Source organism: Tetrao urogallus, assembly GCF_951394365.1.
Source record: "Tetrao urogallus genome assembly, chromosome: 5".
Lineage (NCBI taxonomy): Eukaryota > Metazoa > Chordata > Aves > Galliformes > Phasianidae > Tetrao > Tetrao urogallus.
Genome location: NC_136818.1, coordinates 4,853,831 through 4,872,708, shown reverse-complemented (window position 1 = coordinate 4,872,708; position 18,878 = coordinate 4,853,831). Strand labels below are relative to the sequence as shown.

Below are 18,878 nucleotides of genomic sequence, written 5' to 3'. Positions count from 1 at the left end.
GAGCCAGCCCCAGCCCTGCACCCAAGGACCGGTGGTACAACAGCAGAGCCGGGGGCACCGCTTGCACCCAGCAAGCGCTTAAATCCCTGGCGAGGCTGCACGAGCTCCAGCCGTTCCCTCGATCCAAGCGGAGCAGATGGCACTCACAACACTTGCGGTTCCGCTTCCCAGCCGCCATCACAGAGCTGCTTCTCACAAGGGTGGAAGCGGGGGGGGGAGACGGCGTGGTGTGGGTTTTTTTTTTCCCTGGGAATTTTGATTTTTCTTTGGGGACGAAAAAAAAGGAAAAAAAATACATATATATATATATATATGTAACATTGTGTGGTTAATGTGCCCTGGCAGTCAGAGCGCAGTACTCTGCAGACAGACCGTGTTTGCCAGCTGTCCAGCAGTCTGTCCAGTGACCCATAAGCTTGAGGCTGACCACTGGAAACCCCTTATCAGGAGAGACAAATCCCAGAAAGCCTCACAACGCAGAGATGGAGGAAAGAAGGGATGAAGTGATCAAAATAAGGGCTTTCTAGGGATTTTGCCTACTTGCCTGGATTTTCTCCCGTTTGATCACTCATCCCTGCTCGCTGAGGGGCACCTTCTGCCTCTACTGCCTTCATGAGGAAGGCAGGGATTTGGGAGAGGCGTGCTCCAAGGGGGAGAGAAAGGCAAGCTGTTTCAGCTCCCTGGTGCCTCAACCCTCCCAACGCCAGCACAGAGGAAAGCAGTGAGAGATGGGGGCCGGATGCTACATGCCATGGATGAGGTGGCACACCACTGTCCTCCCCAGGGATAACCAGCCTCTGCCAGCCAGCACGACTGCACAGGAAGGAAGCGCCTCACTGGGGTCATGTTAATTGCTTTTGCTTTCTTATCTGGAGGTGGAGCTCTTTAAGCTGGGGCTTCACCCCCAGCAGCACCGCAGATGGGAATTGGGGGCAAGCACATCTCCGAGCACTCTGCTCTCCAATGCCCTTCTGTGCACCAACCCAGTCTGCACCTCCTTCCAAAGAGCAGTTAGGAGCCCAGCCCTTTCCATCCACTGCAAGCCTCCAAACTGGGGGTGCACAAACTGCACTGCCTGGCAGCATCAGGCTCTGAAAGCAGAAGCCAAAGGACCACAACACCACGGGGCTGAGCCCAGTGCACTCCTGCAACATCACCACCAGCATGGAGGGATGCGAAGCCCCAGCTGTCCTGCACACTGCGGTGATGCTGCATCCCACCACAATGGCCCCAGCCAGGTTCTTCTTTCTAGTGGAAACCAACACCTAGAGTTACACTTTGGAAGCATAAATCTGGGCACCACAGACACCAGATTGTGTTCAGCAGCTGCATTCTGCACAGCTTAGTTACACATAACAAAAGTACGTGCTCCGCGCTGCCTCTTTCTTGCCTGGGGATGAATAAAATCTGAAAGATGACAGATCAGCACCTCCATCCCAGCCCAGCCCCACGCTCGCTCTGCTGGAGATGCAGATAAACAAAGGCAGCTCTCCCCGCTGTCCGCACGCAGCTGCCGGCACCAGGGCACGCCGCACAAAGAGGTCTGCAGTGACAGGGTCGGCAGGGCCAGGCACCTTCTCTGTGCACAGCAGCACTGCTCTGGGGTTGCCTGAGCTCATGGCCCCTCGGCGCACACATAGATTTGAGAGGCCAAGGGAGTTTTCTGCTGCAGTTTCTTAATTTAAGTGGCAGCTGCAGCTTTGCATGGGTGCTCGTAACAGCGAAGGAAACAGCGTGCTGCAAGAAGCCAACTTCTGGGAGGCTTCCATTAAAACACAGCCTAGAGTAAGTGTAACAACACTGCACCGTGCTGCCCCAAAAGCTGTACTAAGAATTGTGGAAAGGCTTGGGTTGGAAGAGACCTTAAAGCCCACTCAGTTCCAACCCCTGCTGTGGGCTGGTTGCCCCCCACCAAATGCACTGCCCAGGGCCCTATCCAACCTGGCCTTGAAGGTCTCCAAGGATGGGATATCCTCAGCTTCTCTGGGCCACAGTGCCAGGGCCTCCTCCCCCAAAACATCACAGCTGGAGTAGGACATCACTTCATCACTTTTTCCATTGCTGCAGCCCCGTTGTGCCCCAGCCCAGCTCCCCATGGAAAAGGCCCATTTCTGGGCAGTAGATGAGGGTAGAACAAGAGAATTTGGGTTTCCGAGGTTTCAGAAGTGCCCATGGGAACATTTCCAGCTGCAAAACAAGGGGGGAGGACACATGACACTGCGATGCCAAAAAGGCAAACCCTTTGGAGAGAGCAAAGCAAGAAAGCGTATGTGCCACCTAAAAGGTAGCACAGCCACCACCTGAGCTCCCCACCCCCCCCAAAAAAAAAATAAAATAAAAAAAAAGATGCCAGGGAGGCAGCAGGGCTGGGGCAGGGCAGCTGGGGCCAGGGGGGTGGCAGGGCCCCCGGGGCCATGCCGAGGAATGCCCGCGGCGCCGGGCGCTGGGAGCCAACCAGCTGGAGAGCCGCAGCCTCATGAAATAATGAAATGCCAAACCGAGCCCTGCATCTTCCACAGTCTCTCAGGTCACCTACCAGATTAGGAGGCCTGTTGCTAAGGCAACCATATCTTGCAAGTGCTAGCTGAACTTCCCCATAATTTTTAACCCTTTAAGGAGAAAAAAAAAAATAATAAAATAAATTAAAAAGGTTATGCTGACAGCACAACCTGACGGGGTGCAGGGAGAGGGGGGGTGGGGGGAGTGGAGAAAAAATGAAATGAAAACTGAGCGCCCCAGAGCTGCCCCGCTCGCTGCACGCCGTGCTGGCTCCCTTCCAGGAGGCTAATAAAATTATTCAGCATATGCACGCGCAGGCGAAACCCAGCAAACTTTCTATGTGCCTGGCAAGGCAATGGACAAAAAAAAAGTCGGGTTGTGCATATAAAATGGGGACAAACAATTCGGAAAATAAAAATTAAGAAACAAAAAAGCCCCAACAACAACAACAACAACAAAAACTTTTTAGCACCCCGGCTGCCTTGCAGACGTGGGGTGGGGAGGGGACAGATGGCCGACGCTGCACCCCAGGACGGGGTCTCCTCCCTTTGGAGTGCCCCACGGCTGTGGCTGTGCAGAAAGCAACATGCCATGCACGGGAGGGAAGGCAAATCCTGCCCGGTGCTGGTGTCAGCGGGGGGATTTTAGGAGGCTTTCCAGGAATTCAGTGCGCTGCAGGGAAAAACGACCTCTTGCACGTTAATGGTATGAAGGGCCTTGGGGAGGGGGGGAAATAACATGCTGCGCACTCAAGGCGTTTTCTTGCTCTGCGAGAGTGAAGTTGAAGCATCCCAGTGTAATGCACAGGTCCTGGGAGGGAGGATAACAATCCACGAGGGGCAGACAAAAGCAGGGAGCATCGAATATTAGGAAAACGAGAAAGGCTGGCAAACAACAGTGGGGAAAAAAAAAAAAAAAAAAAAAAGGAGGAAGGCAATGCACAGGCAGCACAAGGGGGAAAAAAAAAAAAAAAAAAAAAAGAGGGAGGGGAGAAAAAGGCATGGAAACGAGGAGAAAATGTGGAGCAGCATAAATCAGGAGCGCGGGGGGAGAAGTGCCTGGAGGAGAGGAGGGAAGCAGGGCCAGGGAGGCAGAAAAGCACGTGCTGCCTTTTCAATATAAGAAAGGGCAGGCAGATGCAGCTCGGCTCCCCACACCCCTGTGCTGCTAGGGAAAGGCCCCCGGCTGTGTCCAGGAGCTCGTGGGGTGCATCTGGGGCCAGGAGCGGTGCTGGGGGCTTATCAGCGGGCTGCACGCGGGGCTGGGTGCGGATACGGCCCCGGCAGAACCCTGCGGGCAGGCGGCTGCCGCCTCCCCCAGCATCTGCTCCGAGCCAGAGTCGGAGTCTCCTTAGCAAAGGAAAAGCCTCCGCTGGCACCGGAGCAGAAGACGCTCGATGGAAAAAATTAACCGTGTGATAGCCGGGCTTCGCGGCACATAAACCCCGCTGCACAGCAGCTTTAGGCGCTGGTTTCACGTGGCTTCCTGGCTCTGCCCTGCTGCAGGCGTGAACAGTAGGCAGGCACGATGCTCTGCACCGAGCCACGTGCTGAACATTGCTGAAGCCTCCTTTCTTCATCCCCTCCCCAAGCCTAGCACAGGGCAAGTGCAGCAATCCCTGCTGAACCCCCACAAATGCCGGTATTGGGGTGCTGAGACCCCACGCGCTGCCTGGGCTCCTGCAATCACAACTCTGGGGCGAGATGGAAACTTTCCCTTCTTCCCATCAGCCGCAGGAGCTGCAAAGGTCCATGCAAATCCCTTAGAAGGCTCTGTGGTGCCTCCCTCCTTGCTCTCACCTGCCCAATACCACGCCAAGTGGCTTGCAGGAGCTTCCTTAGCTGCGTCTATCAACACCAAACATCTGTAACCGGCAAAATTTACAACCAGAAATAAAGAGGAGTGACCTTCTCTGTGTTGAAAGACATCTAGGTTCTTGTATTACAACGATGGGGACAGGCAAAATTCATTATCTCTAATAGCTGTCCTTATAACCAGATTAAACACAAAGGCATCAATTTCATATTCCTTGACCCGCCACCGTTCCCACCCTGAACCGAGGGGAGCTCCCCTCCGCTGCAGCAGAGCTGGGCGATGTGCAGACAAAACCCATCAGTTCAAATTAAGTTCATGTTTATGCATGCAAAGACCTCGATCCCTCCTCTCTGTGTGGAAAGAAAACAATACCCCAGGTCGCCTGCATGTACCCACCCTGTGCCACTGTCCAGGCACGACCCACAAGGCTGGGGGAAACCAAGCCGGTGCCCTGATCCTCCTGGTTCTTCTCTGGGCACATGACAGCATCACCAGAAGATGTATACATGTCCCCATCCATCCCATGTGGCCAAGTGAAGACCTGGGGCTACAGAAAAGCTGCCCCAATGCCACAGCACCCAGCTTGGTGTCAGCACAGCAAGAACAGATGTTTGTGCACAGGATGTATAAGGCAAGAGGAGAACACCTGCTTTCCAGCATGCAAACAGACACATCCAAATCCTCCAGAATTAATCATCGTTAAACCCAATTGCACCCACATTCCCCAACACAAGCTCCCTGGTGGAGCGATGCAGCAGGGCTTTTGTCCTGGAGATGCAACCTGCACATACAGCCCCCTCCCAGCAAGATGAGCACAATGCCAATCACCAGCCAGGGAGCGACAGCCTGTTATTTTCATCAGAGGATGTTATCCATGGGGACCTTCAGCTGCCAGCCAGGAGAAATAAGCCACTGGAGAAAAGTTACTTTCAGCACAGCCTCCTAATGGCTTTCTGCACCCCCTCCCCCTGGCCCCCAATCGATGCACGTGCGAGGGCAGCTCCTTCTCCAGAAGATGAGCACCAGAGGGGCCAGCTGGCTTCTCTCGCTTACAGCAACAAGTCAAAATGCTCCAAGAGCTGGAAAACAGTTATGGTGGCAGGGAATGCTTCAGATGGACCAGGAGGACAGCGTACCATGCTGAAGCAACAGTGAAAGTTAAAATTAATTAGCTGGCACAATGACAAAGAACCCATTGTGCAGCACGGTGGAGCAATCCAAGTACAAAGGCTTTATATAAGTCATGTTGAAAACTCCTTGATGACTGCAGGTAAGGACAGACAAGCTGTCAGGACATGCCATGACACCCAGAAGGGCTCCGGGACAACCATGCAAATGTGTTTTTAAATGATGAAAAGAAGCCCAGGAGCCCCAGCCTGGTCCTACTCTCCGAGACGAGTGGAGCAAAGGACTAAAACACCTGGGCATCAGCAGCACAGCCAGCACGGAACAAAACAGCAATTGTTTTTTCATGGAAAATTGCCTTTGAACCAGACTAAAGATACCCGTGTGCAGTGTGGACTGTCATTTGTTTCCCTGAAGCTCCTACCTCCAGCAAATACACATCTGCTGAAAGCCACCCTGAGGTGACCAAGCACCGGGAAGCACAGCTCCCTGTTCAGGTTGGCCCCAGTGACACCAAACATGCCTTCAAGTTCATGCCTTGCAGCCTGCTGTACCCATAGGTGGAAGAGAGTCCCCAGCAGCAAAGCACCATGATGACCCCAAAACAGACAGCATGCAGCATCAGGCTTTGTTCCTCAGGAAGGAGCTTACATGCTTCCAGAACTGCCTCTTTCCTCTCCCAAGTGCACAGGAACCACTGACCACAGGAGTAAAATGCAACAAGGGCTGCTACAGAGAACTTGAGCAGCATCAGTGGCAAGCAGCCCAGCAGCACTAGGAGGACAAACCTCTGCTCTTGGTCTGGAGCAGGGCTAAAACATCCACAAACACCACTGGACAAAGAGAAAAACTCATGAAAAGAGATGGATGTGATTCACACCTTGCCAGGGGGCCTGACAGTACCCATAGTGAGCACAGCACTGTGCTGCTGCCTGACCAGCCAGCCCCAACACAAGCAGGAGCCCATAAGGAAGTACCCTGCCCCTTCCCCTGCACATACAGCCTTTTTCTAACATCAAAGAACATCTCAAACCTCCCCAGCTGCAAAACCCAACTACAGGCAGGCAGTTGATTCCCAGGGCTGCCCACAGGGTCAGAGACGCAATGGTAAAAGACGAAACTAGCCCAAGCACGAGGAACTCTCACTCTTCTGGGGTGCAGGATCAAACCCCTCCAGGCACGAGGGATTTACGTTCTTCTGAGAAATGAGCACCAGCATCACACCCCTGGCATGGCCAGAGGACACACACACACCTCGCTGTGGGGCACACCTGTATGCCAGAGCCACTGCAGCGCATCCTTCGCTTTGGAACCTTGTTTGTATCAAAAAAAAAAAAAAAAAAAAGAAAAAAAAAAAAAATACTGATCAGAGGTGTGAGCTCAGCCTGGTCAGGTTATTCAAGATCTGGAAAAAAGGGACACAAAAAGCCCAACCACCCAGAAGCTATGCAAGGCAGCCAGGCTGGGCAGCAAGAGCTCATTTTCATTACAGAAAGCTGCTGCACCCTGGGAGGAGAGACGCTCGAGATCAAATGTGTAAGGGTTTATGCAGAAACATTAGAAAAAAAAATTAAAAAGAAAATGTTAGCTTAAGACACAGCTAGAGGCCTTCCTTTGGACTTATCTTGACACCACAGGCTGCGGTGGCACTGCCTCACACAGCACTGTGGGGCAGTAGCTCTGGCAGGCTCAGACCCAGATGGATAGATGGGCACAGGGAGAACACGCACAGTGTGCTGGGGGGCTCCTGGCCCTGCCCCCACATCATGACATGGGCTGCACAGAGGCTGATGAACCTGTAGGTTTAATTGCATCTGCAGGGGGATGAGAAGGGTCCCAACCAAGGCCCCACATACAGAGCTGCGTCGCTGTTACCCTGCCGACGGCACAGAAACCAAGTCAAAACACCCAGATTGGTGTTGTGACTGCACTTGTCAGAGGCAGAAAGAGCAGAAAGGCAGAGGGGGAAGGAAAATAAAAGCACTATCAGAAGCTGTGCGCTCACTCCAGCACACCTTTAGCATGGGAATAGAGATGCTTCGCCCAAGCCAGGGGGCCCCACAGGTCTGTGTGGGGGTAGAAAAGAGCTGTTACAGCCATCTGCCCTGCCACAGCCATTTCTCATTAAGCAGGGGCACGGAGCAGCTTGCAGCTTGGGCCCATGCTGGAACCCCAGGCCTTGCTGCTGGGCCACCCCATGCAGCCAGGCCCTGACAGCAGGCCCCATGTACGCACAGATGTGCATTAAATACCTTGATTTATATATATTTTGCTTAATTTTGACATCAGGAAGACTGGGCAGTCCTCCTCCATAATAATAAAAGCGTAAGCACGTAGAGCTGAAGGGCAGCTCCCACAAGAGGCCCAAGGCAACTCCTCAGTGCCCCACGGCCACCCCCCAGCCCTGATGGCACAGGCTCAGCCCCACCATGCGCAGGAAGCAGCCAAGAGCCTGCCCGTGTTTTGGAAATTCCCTCCCCCCCCCCCCCCCCCCCGCCCAACAGCACAGCTGTAGCTTTGAACTCATCTCCTGGCATCAACCCCTTCAGCAAACAGCCCCGGTGCTTGCGGCCACAAGCAGGAGGAGTTTTGAAAGGAGGAGAAAAAAAACACCACCCCATCGAGCCCACAGTGAGGTATTTGTTTACTTGTTCAAGAGCCGTTTTCTCCCCCCTCAGCCAGCCCAGGGCTGCTCTGTAGAGGAAGGAGCCATTTCCGCCCGGCAGAGCCCACCACCCCAATGGAGCCCCATGTCCCCCAGCTGGGCTGTAGAAGCCACTCTGAGAGGCTGCTCAGCACCAGAACCAGCCCTGCCCCACAACAGGAGCCCCCCAGCACTGCCCCAAGAGACCGCTCAGGAGTGGATGCACCAACCCTTCCCGTGGCCTGGAAACACAAAACCCAATTACTGCCATCTCCTCGGGGCGCACAGGCGGGATATTTTTATATTTATATACATTTTTTCAGCAGCCAGACTCCCTACAGGCACCACGTCTTCCACTGACAGCAGTCTCCCTCCCCAGCAAGAAGACAGCACGTTACATACACCAAGCCATGCCACGGGCATGGCCTTCACCATCTCAGCAGCAGGGGAAGGGTCCACAGCAGGGCTGGGCACAGCCCAACACCGCCATGCTGGGGATCTGCCCCCATCGAGGTGACCACATGATGCTGCTGGAAGAGCAGCAGCTTTACCATCCCCACCAGTGGCCGCAGCACTGGAGCTGCAGCTGGATGGGAGTACACCAAAGCAGGCATCACCTGCGCCTGCATAAGCAAGGATTTTGTGCAACCAGTTGCCATTTAATTTGGCAGGGCAGCCAGGAGAACAGTGAGTGGTATTAAGGAGGAGAAAGAGCCCCAGCTCCCAGAACCGGCGTGGCAGCTGTTTCCAATAGAGCCAGGGGCTGCTTTAAAAGAGAAAATATGGAACAAAAGGTAGGAGAAAATCCAAGTTTCCAAGGTGAGGAAGGAAATGATCAGGGGAACAGGAAAGCCTCACTCGTACCCAATACACGCTGTACCGACCTCACGCACCTCCCTGTGGCAGCCATGGGGGGGGCTCTGACCCTTCCCCACACGCTTTGAAGAACCGAGGTGCCTCGCACACCCTCGCCCTCGCTCCCTTTGTTTCTGTGTGAGGACCCCAGGAAGGAAGCGAGGGGAAGGTTTACAAGCCTCGTGTTTACCCAGAGCCACAAATCTGCCGGGGGCCGTGGCCCCCCCGCCGCAGAGAGGGCGGTGCGGAGCTGGGGGCCGTGGTGCGCGGGTCCCCTCGCACGTGGCCGCAGCTCCGGGCAGACAATGGGATCGCACGCGGCCGCTCCGCCAGCTCTACATGGCCTTCCTCCTCCTCATGGGCTTCGTCTCCACCGGAGCCAGCCCCTCTCGCAGCGCCATAGAGGTTAAAAACAAAACAATGAAGGAAGAGCACACACACAAAACCCAGTCAGCTGCATCTCGCTGCTACCCATCTCTCCGCTCCACGTTGGCTCCGGCTGCGATGCCGAGCAGCACGAGCGCTGCCCCACAAATACATGAGACACCCGTGCCTGTGCCCCCCCCAGGATGCACGAGAAGCATCCAAACCCACCCAGCCTCCCATTGTCAGGCAGAATTAAACAGCCACGCCGTGTCTTGGGCGGCTTCCTCTCCTCCCAGCCACCCCCACTTTTCAGTGGAAATCCCTAGTGAATTCAAGCCAGAGAAACTTTGCATCTTCACACCATTTGTTGACATAAAATACATTCCAGTGCCTTACTTTTACAGAGGCACTCTGAGCGGAGGGGGGGGAAACGTCTGTTTCCATTTGAAACTGTCAAAATTAGCATGCAGTAATTAAAAATCACACCCTTTCTCTTAATAACCTAACCAGCATGATACAATCAGGTTGTGCCAACTCTTTAATCTAATTGACTAATTACAGATTTTAATTTAGTCAGTTACTGAACAACTGTTGACAATTTGTTTTCATTAGGGACAGAACAGGATAAATATTTAGGCTCCCCAGTCAAAGACTAAGACATAAGCTCAGTGCTCTGACCTCAAGTTTAGCACACTTGGCTTTTCCATCAATAGCAACTACAGGAAGGTACTGCTCCGAGACGGCATGTTTCCGTCACCCTCTGCAGCAAGAAGTGCAAAAGTGGAGGTCGTTCTGCACCAACATCGGGTATTGCTTAGAAAATAAAACTCCAGCTTTGCAGAGCTCCAGGAAAGGCACCACTGTGAGGGGCACCAGCACTTGCACGCAGCACGAGTGATCCAGTACCTGTCCCCAGAGAAGGATGGGAGGCTGAGCCCAGCACACTGCAGGAAAAGGGAATTTCTCTGTTCCCCCATCACACACTTTTTTTTTTTTAACGATTTGGAGTTCTGCAGCTGTTCCTGGCAGCCTGCCACTCCAGGAGGAAACTCCTCTCTCTGGTTACCTATGGGGATCCCTGCCCCTGCAGAGCGGGTCTGGATGCAGCCCAGCTGTGCAGAAAGGGGCTGGAGCCATGCAGTCACTGCTCATGGCTCCAGTGACGCCCGTGGGGCTGGCAGGGACTGCACAGCGCTGTCCTCAGCCCACATCCCACACCCTGCTGAGCCTAGCCCAACAGCACCAGCCCTCCCACACAATACATTTTAGCAAACCGGCTCCAAAGAACACACCGCAGAGATACCTGGAGATCACCACCTCCACCACGTGCCAAGATACCTGCAGACTAACACCATGCATACACAGCTGGGGATCACCTCCACGAGGCAGCCAGTGATCAACACCACCACCACAGCATCCCACACCCAAACCCATGCAGCCACCAAGCCACAGATGCTCAGAGCACCAACCTTTGGTGAAATAACAGGACAACCTGGTTTGGGAGAGTTGACAACCACGCTTGAACCCGGCACAGATCTCACCCACCAGGTGCCCACCTGCACCAACCACACACATTCATGGGAGCAGCCAGCACGGGACACAAAAAGGAACTGCCCCACAGCCCCAGGATGTCTGAGCACACCTTCCTGCATGCCACCCCCAAAGCACAGCTGGAAGGCATCTTCCACGGGAAACTGGGTTTGGGATTCAAAGCCCTGGATGACACCGTGCTGCTGGCAGACCAACATCCTTCCAGATTCCCCAGTTATCATCCCACCATGGCTTACACCACACCAGCTGCTACATTGCTCTGGCTTCAGCAACTTCACTGAGATCTGAATCCAATGGGAAAGGTTTCACATATTGGGTAAAAGGTGTTGCCAGCCAGACACAGATACCATGCTCCCCATCTTCTCTGCAACCAACACCACCTTCCCCAGCTGCAGCACAGCATCCTTCCAGACAGGAGGAGTTAGAGAGAAAGAACTACATCGGTTTCCTGAGGTTAAAAAAATAAAATAAATCAATGATCTGCTCTAACGACCATGTTGCATGCCTAAAAGCAAGCTGAAGCTGCTGCAACGTAAATCTTCCAAAGCAAAGACATAATTTTGAATATGAGTATGGATTCTTTTTCCAGGAGGGAGCTGGGTATAGCAGAGGAGAGGAAGGATGAAGTCTCTGGCAGCTGAGCACCACTCTGATCCTCCTCTCCTGCAAGTTGCACTCAAGCTGGCCGCACAGGCAGAGCAATGCCACAAAAAGTATGTAGCAACAGTCAACTAGATTTAAGTTCATTTTCTGTAGCTGGAGGCCAAAATCGACTGAAGTGGTTCTGGTGATCAAGTTTTCTGCAATTCCCCTTTCTATGTATTAGCTCTTTGACAGAAATTCACTGCGGTATTTAAACTGGCAGTCATCACCGCTAACTCAAATTGTATTGGCTTTCACAATGTTGAAACGCTGAACTGCAACCATCAATCGGCCAATTCCGAGATAACGCGGTGGCTGAAATCCCCTGTCATGCTGCACGCTCCCTTTGTAGCTCGCTGGCCGTGGGAGGCACGAAGGGAGCGGGCACTGCATGTGCTGCAATACACAGAATCAGCCAAACGGGAAGCGGGGAGGCAGAGCGGGGAGGCAGAGCGGGGCTGCCCCCTGCCCACAGCATCTCAGAGGGCCGGAGGATTGAGCCAGCAGCCTGCTCAGTTGGATGGGAATAGGAATAAAGCAAAAATCAAAACCCACCCGAATCAATTGCCATGGGTCAGGCAATGCCTGTAGAACAGGTCAAGTCTTGGATGGCGGCCGGGGATCAGCACCGTGCTGCTGTAGGTAACCAGAGCACCGCAGTTAACTTCTGAATAACTCTGATACAGGTGGTGGAAGAGGCTGACTAATGAAACTGCGAGCGGCACGGCGCGTTATCTGCGTTAACAGTCAGATCTGCACACGTGCTGAGACAAAAAGGGAAAAACACGGTGCTCCTCCCCAACACAGAGACCCACAGCCCACTCCTCCCAGCAGCCTGCTGCCCTGCCCTAGGAGAGGAACCACAGGGAAAGCCGGGAAAAAAGTGCTGCTTCACCACGGCGAGAGCCCATGGCGCTCACGGAGCACCCCCTGCAAGAGAGGTGCCAATGAATAAATAAATAAATAAAGATTGGAAGGGGAAATTGATAAATTACCCTGCTGCTCCTAACAGTTCCCATACAGTTAGGCTGGGAAATGAAATGGAAATTACACAGCATGCAAATCCCAGAGTTAACACTCTGCTAATGAAGCACACCGCCCTGCTCCCAAGTGTGCAGTTCTGCAGCCAGCGTCTCCCAGTGCCGGCACTCCCCAGACCCCGCAGCATCTCCCTGCTTTGTGCCTCGGGTTGCAATGGCAAAACCCGCTGCCTTGTGGTAAACAAACACGGCGCTTGGCGCAGACCCGGGCGACCGCTGCACAGCCAGTTCTGCGATTGGCCAGGTTTCAACATGATGCTCTACGAATCTGGGGCAAAGCCTATATTGGGATATTTTTAACCACAACCAACAGATGAAATTACTCACTGGTCCACCCAGCCCGGGGCTCGCAGGAGGCCCAGCATCACTCTGAGCTGTTGCACGCTGCTGATACGCCGTGGGGTCTGGAGTTTGGGCCGTTGGTGATGCGCTCCTCACCCAGAGCATCGTCCAACACGGGACACACCAAGGCTCAGCCCAATGCTGCAGGACCATGGCCACGTGCCGGCCCCAAGAAACAAGGCACCATTCACAAGCACCAGTTATCACCTGGTTCCTGGCTTTGGTCAATATTTAAGTTTGAGCCGGGCAGGTCCCTGCCCTGCAAAGTACACTCGGTGCTCCACGCAGGGAGAGCACGAGCATCCCAAGCCAAACGCACGCACCTGAAGGCCAAACAGACCTGGGGACACCAAAGCGGTGGGGCAAAGCGAAGAGAGCACCGAAAATCTTACGCGTCTCTGCAGTCAGACCCAAAAGGTGAAGCACTCGGGGGTGCACTGTTACAAAACTGCATTACACTGAGAATTAAAACAATCAGGATTGTGTCTATTTACTGTAAGCTTAAAGCTACATGCATTAAAGAAGTTTATGCGAATCATTTAATGCACTCATGCCTATTGTTAGAATTATTACCAAGCTAAAAAAGATTAGTTTCTCTAAATACACTAAATCCTCAGACATTATTAGGAGGTTGCTGTCAACGTAGCACTACTATGCCTTGGCTGCTAATGTCATCTTTAGCAAAGGCTTTACTACCTAAAGATCCACCTCTGCCTTTCTCCATCCTAACCAGACTCCAAAAAAGATGGGATTTGGCCCAAACAACGAGAGGAGGGGCAGCAGGCGCTGCCAAGTCGCAGAGCCCAGCGCTGATGGATGTGCTGACAAACTCCAGGTTGTCAGCCCTCTCTCACCCTCGGTTCAGGAGTTCAACATTTTAATCCGACCCAGTAAATAAAAAGCAGCTATGCAGGAAGCAGCACAGCACAACCAGGAGCGGAACGGTGGCCACAAGACAGATGGACAACCAGCACAGACCTGGATTGGCTTCTCCAGGGAATAACTGAGCTGCCCACCCCCACGTGGGTTCAGCTCCATGTTACATCCATTGAGAGAAGGACATGGGACTGCCAGCAATGCAGATCTGGGCTCTGCTCCCCAAGCAGGAACTGCAGAGAAGGTCCCCATGCTGCTCCCAGCCCAACCTCACACATCTCCCAGCAGCTCAACCCAGGCATGTCGAGGCAGCGAGAGGCTGGGGAAGGGAGGAAAAATGGTTTCCATACCATAGGCTCCCATGAGCAGACAAAAACAGCTCCTGCTACACAATTTAAACTCGCTTGACTCTGCTCCAAGCCCACAGCCAGGTGACTAATCCTTTGATTCAAATTCCTCCCGCTGCAGATCAGTGCTGCAGATCTGGGTGACTTCAGCAGGACAGAGCAGGCAGCCCACCTGCAGCCAGCACCAACAAGCCCTGGGCCACGAGGAGCCACATTTTTCAGGAGGACAAAAAGCCCAGAGGGCCCAAACACCATCAGGCATGGCGGGATGAGGTCCACACCATCACCACCAGCTCGTGAGTTCCTCCATGCTGCTGAATTCAAGGAGCTGGTGCTTTTGGGAAACACACCTGAAGAAAAGCCTCTGCTGGGTTCCACCAACACCTCTGCTGAGGACAATTACACGAGGTCCTGCACACACAGGACGGTCCGTGATGGCTGCCACCAACCAACTAAGGACCTGCACACACAGGATGGTGGCGGAGTCCAGCAGGTTGTATGCAGCTCCTCTAGGTTCGCTCCAAGCAAGCGAGCGGGTCCAGCAACTCACAGCTGGAGCAAAACAGTTGGAGGAGCCACGTTTTTCATGAAGACAAAAAGCCCAGAGGCACCAGCAGGCACAGTGGGATGAGGTCCACACCATCACCTCCAGCTCGTGAGTTCCTCCACGCCACTGAATTCAAGGAGGGTTCCCAGACAGCCAAAGCAGCCCCACAAACCACGAGGCTTTGGGATGACGTTCTGGGGAACCTTCCCTCCATCCCCAGCCGCCTCCATGGCATTTACCAACAAGACAACCTCAGCACCAGGCCCGCAGCCACCGACCTCCACCACCGCGCTCGCGGCCAACGCTTTGTTGCCCAGCGCCGGGTCCCACCGGCGGTCCCGACGCCTCCAAGTGCTGAAGATAAAGCGCCTGGGCTCATTTGCATAATTGCAACGTTATGAAACGCCGTTCGGCCAAAATCGCAGCGCCGCTGTTTGCAAGCACGCTGCTGCCGGCGCGCCGAGGAGCCCGAGCGCCCCAACTCCGTCATTACCGCGAGGAGCAGAAACTTGTTGTTACTCACATAGTCATGGAAGGCTTTCGCTTCGCTCGAATGCTCGCAAGTGTCTCGCCGCTCAGGGGCTGCGCAGTACAGGTCCCAGAACACGCTGCGTGGCACAAACACAGGGGAGGGAGCCCCGGTTACCGGGTGCCCCCGCAGCGCCCGGCGCAGCCCCGGGGCTGCTGACTCACCGCGACCCCCCCGCGCCCCTCACTCACCACCACCAGGAGTGCAGGAAGCCGGGGGGCTCTCCCAGCGTGATGTTCTTCTCCCACCGGATCTGCGGGCGAAAGGAAGGTGCCGCCAGTGGGCTGCGGGGCCCCGACGAGCGGGGGGGACCCCGCCGGCCGCCGCCGCTCGCCCGCCCCGCACAAGATGGAGGCCGGGAGGCGGCGGCGGAGCACAAAGGGCGGCGGGGGGGCTCACCTCGGACAGGAAGGTCTGCGCCGACTTCTGGGCGCCGACGTGCAGCAGGTACTCGTAGACGTACAGGGCCAGCCTGCAAGAGCCCGGCGGCGGTCGGCGGGGGGGCGGCGGGGAGGCCCCCGCCCCGCACAAAGCCCGCAGCCGGGCTCCTCCCGCACCGCACCCCCCCCCCCCCCCCCCCCACTCCCTCCCTCTCTCCTCCTCCCCGCTTACTTCTCCCGCGCCTGCCCGTCCGAGGGCACGGCCGAGCCTTTCCCCTTGGCGAACATGTTCCGCGCCGAGCTGGGTGGGGGCCCGCCCGCCCGAGCCGCTCTGCCCGCTCCGCTTCGCCGCGCACCGGGGGCTGTCAGAGCGCCGGCCCCCACCGCGCCCCCATGGCCCCGCTGCCGCCGCCGCTGCTTGCCGCGCCCGCCCGCCTGCCGCCGCTCGCCGCGCCGCGCACCCGAACGTGGCCGCGCCGGGCACCGCCCCCTGCTGATTGATGGGCGGTCCCGCCAATCGCTGAGAGGCGGGGGCGGGATCTCGAGTGGACACGCCCCCTCCGCGAGCGGCGGGCGGGCGGCCTCCCGCGGTGGAGAGGGAGGAGGGGAGAGCGCGGCGCCGCGCGGTCCTAGCGCCGCGCTGCGGGCGGGGAAGCACGGCCGGGCGGAGGGGAGCACTGCGCCTTTAAGGTGCCGAGCCGCCGCGCGCTGAGCGCTCCGATTGGGCAGCGCCGCGGGGAGAGCGGAAGGGGGGCCTTGAAACCGCCCGCCGGGTTGCGCGGGGGGGCGCGGCGGGCGGGCGCTGCCTCAGGACGCGGTGCTCGGGCGGGACCCCCCCGCCTCGGGGAGCGTGGAACCCGGTGCGGGGCTCCTCGGGGGGAGCCGCCGGCATCGCACGCTGGGGGTGCGCCCCAGTACCGCGTGAGCGCTCGGGGTTACCGCGGCATTAAGTCGGGGGGTCCTGAGGGGTCACCCCCCGAAAACTTTCTGATCTAGCAGCGTGCAGTGACACAATGAAGCCCCCCCCAAACATAAGGGAGCGGGCCCCTAAGCGGGGTGCTGCGGGGACTCGCGGCCTGAGCTGCGCTCCCCGCCTTGTCCCACCTGGAGCCCTGCGGAGCTCCTCGGCCCGGCGCTGAGCGCTGCGCTGTGTGATCACTGCCCTGCGCGGCCCCGCACCGAGCCCCGCTCCCGCACCGCCTCCGGCTGCAGTTTCCACGGGAACAGATGTTGGAGCGGCGCAAAAAAACAGGGCTTCAAAAAGCTCTTCCCACCCCGGCCTCACCTCTGCCACCGCTGCGCTTTGCCAAAGGGACCGGCAAAAAAACAGTGGGGACGGAGGGCTGCCGAGTAATGAAACGCTAACGGTTCAGACGCGGGCGCTGAGCCTGGTCCTGCAGCTGCGCGGCCGGAGCGGGGCCGTCTGTGGGAGCTGTGGGCTGCAGGAGGAACGGCAGCGCCAGGCAGAGCTGCTGCCGTGGGAACACTCGTGGCCATCCGGAGCTGTGCGGGCAGGGCCCGGCTCGCTTGGAAAGAGCTGACCGCAGTGCAGATCGGAAAGTGTCAGGCTGCGAGTCGTCGGGTCCTGCGTGGAAGGAGCGAGCGGAGCCTGGCTTTGTGCCGCGCGCTCCTGCGGCAAGGCCGGGCTGAGCATCGGGTCACGGCGAGGCACAGACCTCGTGCCTCCAGAGCCTTCGCAGCCCGCTGCTCCTCTGCTGTTCTTATGGGCTGGGCGGTGACCGGGAGCCTCTCCTGGGATTGAGGCCGTGGAGGGCAAACCGCCTACACGAGGGTAAAGAGGAGCTAAATATCCCCGTTAAAAATAATACCCTCGTATTCAGCACATTTTGCACGGAGGAGGAAAATGCCGGTGTCCCCAGGGTGATCTGCGCTGTGCTCTTGGCCAGGAACAAATGAAATAAAGGGCCTTTCTGTGCCCGCACCATCATCCCTTCCCTGCCCCACGCAGATAAAGTGGAATGGCCGCAGCTGCTTCTCTGCTCCTCACATTTTGCAGCACATCAAGCTCTACATTCACTCCTCATCAAGAGTTTATTTCCCTTTAACTCATTGATCATCTGAGATACTGAGCAGACAAAAACCAGTTCCCTTCTTTCTCCTGCCCCTCAGGTCACTGGGGATGAGAAATTCAATAGGAGTTGGGATCTGCCCCTCCTTTGATGCATCCCAAAGGTCGGTCTGCAGGTACCCAGCCTGGAGAGGAGGTCAGGGAGGATGTCCCCAGCATGGGGACAGCAGAGGATGGATGGGGACAGGCATCTTCCCGGTGCTGCCCCTGCCTCAGCTTCTCCCCCATCCCCCGGACCAGCTCTGTTTCTCAGCTGTTGCTAGGGGAGATGGAGAGCAGTTGATTGAAAGCTTCCTGCAAGTGGCACCAAGTCTAAATATTGCCATTCCTATGCAAGCGAACCCAGGAGCATGACTGCAGGACAGTGAGGGTGGAATTCCCATCCTGTGTGAACTCCACCGCTCCCTGCAGCCCCAGCCTTGTGTCTTCCACCACCCGATGGTGAAACGATTTGAGCAAATCATAAGACAGTGCTTTGGACCAACTTAGCTCAAGATCAGAAGGGAGGCTAATTTCATATCTTCACCACCGCAGAAGGCAATTAAATGGCTCTGCAAAGTTTGAACACAGGTTAGGACAAGAAATTTTATAATCAGAAATCCCAACACCTGCAGCCAGCAGCACAGACTGCTCGAGTCATGGGAGGACGTTGCGAGCCTCCTGAGTGCTCCCAGGGCTTGGAGAGGTAATGTCCTCAGCTCAGGTTTCTCTCTGCTGGGTTTTCCTTGGATTTCTGGCAGTGAAGGCACCAGAATTCATTAAAAACTCAAACCAATAACCACCTGCCTGAAGCTGTCCTGCGTGACGGCTCACAGAGCTGGGTGCCTCCCTCTCCGCATCCCGCAGTACCTGCCAGGCAGGCACCGAAAGGGCCCCGCTCTGCTCAGCTCCAAGGCAGGAGAAAATGCTGCTGGGCAACCAAGGGGCCAAAGGCAGCAGCCCCTGGCACAGCAAGGCTGAGGTGTGAGTGCTGCCGCAGGCTGAGCCCAGGCTGGGTGGGATCCCCGTGGGCAGGCTGCTGTGGGCAGGGATGCGCAGCAGGACGGGCAGGTTTGGGAGGGAGTAGCTGTGGGAAGAGTGGCCTCACCATGATGCATATTAACGCTCCGCGGGCTTTAATTGCAGTGGGACCTATGGCACGGAGCCATTAGTGTGCAATGTGGAGGAACACGTATTTTTGGGAGCCCTGCCTGTTTTGTGGCCTTGTGGTGGGGGGAGGCGGTGGGATGCA

General features: G+C 56.1%; 1 protein-coding gene across 7 annotated transcripts in view; it reads right to left on the bottom strand.

Annotated features, from left to right (window-relative positions):
• The window catches only part of SSBP3 (single stranded DNA binding protein 3), a gene marked incomplete at both ends in the record, with an annotated part of 49,276 nt that extends 33,430 nt beyond the window's left edge, over window positions 1-15,846 (bottom strand). For 6 of the 7 annotated variants that reach the window (XM_079536165.1, XM_079536167.1, XM_079536166.1 and 3 more), the window contains 4 exons: window positions 15,173-15,257; window positions 15,370-15,431; window positions 15,578-15,650; window positions 15,791-15,846. In XM_079536165.1, coding sequence (XP_079392291.1) covers window positions 15,173-15,257; window positions 15,370-15,431; window positions 15,578-15,650; window positions 15,791-15,846 — 276 coding nt within the window. The remainder of the gene's footprint in view (window positions 1-15,172; window positions 15,258-15,369; window positions 15,432-15,577; window positions 15,651-15,790) is intronic. The other variant, XM_079536169.1, reaches the window with a different exon arrangement.
• Between the last annotated feature and the right edge of the window lie 3,032 nt (window positions 15,847-18,878).